The sequence below is a fragment of the Astatotilapia calliptera genome, chromosome 14, assembly GCF_964374335.1.
Source record: "Astatotilapia calliptera chromosome 14, fAstCal68.1, whole genome shotgun sequence".
Classification (NCBI taxonomy): domain Eukaryota; kingdom Metazoa; phylum Chordata; class Actinopteri; order Cichliformes; family Cichlidae; genus Astatotilapia; species Astatotilapia calliptera.
The window spans coordinates 8740038-8744096 of NC_137435.1; the positions used below are offsets into that span (position 1 = coordinate 8740038).

The window sequence follows — 4059 nt, forward strand, 5'->3', positions numbered from 1 at the left end:
TACTTAACCAGGAAGTTAAAGTCATTATGAATTAGACCTATTACACAGAACCACAGACAATTGGAAGCCTGTCTTTTTATGTAATGAAAACGACACAATAATTTTCTTTGAGCCAGACACTTGGTGGTTTTGGATTATTCTGCAGATGGTGACAGTCTTGTTGAAACATTTCCACATTGCTCCACAGTGTCTCTCAGTCTCAATTACATTTCCTCTGCAGTGGTGTGGATCCTTTGCCAGAGTGTGCCTATTGTTTATGCAAGAAATCCTAATACCCTTGCTGCTTTTAAATATCAGTGTTTCAATATTTTTTCCCCTTGATTTAACACTCACACTCTTACTTCTCATAAACTCAATATGTTTGCCTAAGGAGAGTTATTTGAAAGGGTTCTTGGGGGGGATTGTTTTAAAATTCCTCATTCCACGAAAGATAAATGTGGTGGTAAATATTAAATCCAGGACTTCACCTCCCAGACTTATACAAAGGCGAACAGCTATGGCAAACACACGGGGTAGCCTGGCCAAACTGATTCTCGCACCCTTTTAATTAAAGCTGCAGAGCAACAGCTAAAGACTCCCTGTCTGAAGTGGTATGCTGTGGCCTGTGGCTTTGATGTTTCTTTAGCAAAGGGGGGCTCTCTGGTATATGGGAGAAACAAGGTGTCGACTTATTAGGTGAAAAAGAAGTGAAGGAAAATGTTATGTGCTTGGCCAGTTGTATATAGTGTGGGTAGGAGCAAAGTCAATAAAACATATGGGAAAGTGTTTAAGGCATGTAGGCTACCTAGGTGTCTTAAACTACCTTACTATAAAAATATTACACCTTTACTTAGTTTCTGCTGTTCTGACTTTTTTTTAATAATATTTTGATATTGCTCAGCCTTTCCTCTCTGTGTGTCTCTAGGTTTAAAACGAAGGGGCCAAAATGAAGACTGCTGCCAAGGGTTTTGGGAAGTCTGTAATGGATTCTTTGCATCGTGAGGGTTGGTGGAGCCAAAGGATAGTGCTAATGGTATATGTGGTCTTGGAGCTTATAGCAGTCCACTCACCTGTGGTCTTGGGAACCCTTGAGCTACAGCTAGATGAGGAGCAACCAGCAGGTACAATTGTAGGTGACATCAGTGCAGGACTCCCCCCTGGCGTAACAGCATCCTTGTACTTCATTTCAGACCATGAGGGCACAGGAGTAGGGAGTGATTTGGATATAGATGAAAGCACAGGCATTATTAAAACTGCCAAAGTTCTGGATAGAGAATTAAGGGATAGGTACAACTTCATTGCAGTCACCATGACAGGTGTGACAGTAGAGGTGACCATCAAGGTGAATGATATAAATGACCACGCTCCAAAGTTCCCCAGAAAGCAAGCCACTTTTAAAATTCCTGAACAGACAGCTATCGGCACTAGGTTTCCTCTCGAGCCAGCTGTTGATAGTGATAAAGGGCAGCTTACGACACAGGGTTACCTTATCAAGGATGGAAATGTTGGCCAGGCGTTCACCTTGGAAACCAGGAGAGGAAGCAATGAAGTTCTCTATCTGGATTTGGTGGTCAATACCATTCTAGACAGAGAGAAAAGATCCACCTATACTTTATCTTTGGAGGCTTTTGATGGCGGGTCCCCCAAAAGAACTGATCAGATGACGTTAGATATTACTGTGCAAGATATTAATGACAACGCTCCTGTTTTTAACCAGAGCCGCTACCATGCTATAATATCTGAAAACCTTCAACCAGGAAGTAACATCCTGCAGGTGTTTGCCACAGATGTTGATGAGGGCGATAATGGGATGGTGCTATATGAAATTAACAGGAGACAAAGCGACCCAGATCGCTACTTTGTCATAGATTCTCGCACTGGCATCATCACCCTCAACAAACCACTGGACTTCGAGATGAGGAGGGTCCACGAGCTGGTGGTCCAGGCGCAAGACAACGCAACTCACCCAGAAGTGACCAATGCCTTTGTCACCATTCATGTCAGAGACTACAATGACAACCAGCCTACAATGACCATCATCTTTCTCAGTGAGGACGGATCTCCCAGAATCTCAGAAGGGGCACAGCCAGGCCAGTACGTAGCCCGCATCTCAGTCACTGACCCAGACTACGGAGAGTATGCTAATGTCAATGTGTCACTAGAGGGAGGTGATGGAAAGTTTGCCCTGACCACTAAGGATAGCATAATCTATTTGATTTGTGTGGATCAGATTCTGGACCGCGAGGAAAGAGACACCTATGAGCTGAGGGTGATGGCGACAGATTCCGGCATGCCTCCGCTCAGGGCTGAATCCTCCTTCACTATCCAAGTGATTGACATCAATGACAATCCTCCTCTCTTTGACCAACCAGTGTACAGGCAGGTCATTCCTGAAGTGGTGTTTCCAGGTAGCTTTGTGTTACAGGTAACAGCTAGAGATAAAGACCAGGGGCCAAATGGGGACATAAGCTACAGCATCCTACAAGATGGAAGTGCTTATTACAGCTGGTTCAGTATAGACTCCATTACTGGCATTATTACCACTCTCTCCCAGCTGGATTATGAAAAGAACCCTAGTCCCAGTATAACTGTGGTGGCCACTGATGGAGGAAAGCCATCTCTTTCATCCACTGCAGTTGTAAACATCTTTCTTCAGGATATAAATGACAACGAGCCTGTTTTTGAGAGAAACTTCTACAATGTGTCTGTCGAGGAGAACACAGCACCGGGGACCTGCATTCTCGAGGTAGGATTTTTTAATGTTTTAATTCAGTAAAAGGTTATGAATTGATTGATTTGATCAACACTCCCACGCTTTAACACTTTGCTTATGTAAGGATCTGCATTGGACTTTGGTGCAACTGTGGAGAGCGACAAATGGAAAGTTATTAGATAAATAAAATAGAAGTTTGTCAGAGTAACTCCTTTTTTCCTCATCGAGGGTTATTATTTAATGCTAAAGCTGTTTAAATTGGACAGCCTTAGTGAGGATTTACCTGCAAATTTAGGCCAACATGATCTGCTCCTTGGCTGTCCTCTCCTTCACCTCTCAAAAGGTTTCCAGGGTAACAGAGGCAGTGCAAAGTCCTCCGTCAGCCGAGGCACAAAGGAGTTTTTCACATATTCACAGACAGAGACAAATTCAGGGCTTTATCCAAAGAAATAGATGTCACTTCAGTCTCAAAAGGCACCTTAATTAGGGTTGTTGAGCGTGAGAAAAAAATGGCCATAAGCGACAAGATGAATTAAAGTTCAGACAAATTAGATCACCCCATGTAAATGCAGTGCTTTTTTCTGGTAAAAAATAATTTCCACTAGTCATTTATTAATAAAAAGACTGCAATTACAAAGAGAAAATGAGGCATATCAGGTGTCATTCAAGCCATTTCTCACATCAGCAAGCTGGAGTTTCTTTTTACGAGGATAGAGATTCTGTTTTGCAAGTGTGTACAGCAGTACTGCATGGATCAAGGAGTTGGAAATAGAGTGCAGCCCAGATGGACGGCCTAGCAGATGAGATCTTGGCCCAGGATTTTGCTGTGGATGAGGGAGGGGTGAAAGGAGACACAATGTCATACTGTGGCACTTAAATGTAGTTAAGGCACTACAAGGACTTTTTGTGGGTAGTTTATAAATCAAAAAGACCGCAAGTGTAATGAGAAAGGGGAATGTTCTGAAATTGATTTTGAAAATTGGAAAGTCGACCAAAGAGTAATTAAAAAATGTATGTTTTGGACTGTGAAACTCTAAGATCACTGTTTCCAGTGTGAGCTGGAGTTCATGTTTGATTAAAAAAGTTTAAGGAAAAAACGATTTCATGTTTTCTTTCGAACCAGCGATTTTCAGAGTTCTGTCTTTACTCTCCATTGGCTGCTTACTACCTGCCCTCAGACAGTTCCTAAGAGTATGACATGCTTGATCTGTGGGTCCTACTGAGTCCAAGTATGAAGTAGTTCTTCAAAGCCTCTGCTCTCTGGCCTCTCTTGGGCTTCACTGGTTGTTGCAGACGTGTGTTTGGCGGCCCATGTGAGAACAGACTGCTCTTACTTAGGGTGCCAGTTCTACATCCAAACATCTCAG

General features: G+C 42.9%; 1 protein-coding gene across 1 annotated transcript; it reads left to right on the forward strand.

Annotated features, from left to right (window-relative positions):
* The first annotated feature begins 910 nt into the window (after positions 1 to 910).
* LOC145420201 (protocadherin-16-like) lies at positions 911 to 3784 on the forward strand. Its single transcript, XM_080289188.1, has one exon. The coding sequence runs from the start codon at positions 926 to 928 to the stop codon at positions 2753 to 2755; it is 1830 nt and encodes a 609-aa protein (XP_080145314.1). The 5' UTR covers positions 911 to 925; the 3' UTR covers positions 2756 to 3784.
* The last annotated feature ends 275 nt before the right edge of the window (positions 3785 to 4059 follow it).

Coding starts and splice junctions, on each gene's coding strand:
- LOC145420201 (XM_080289188.1), top strand. CDS start 926: ATGAAGACTGCTGCCAAGGGTTTTGGGAAGTCTGTAATGGATTCTTTG.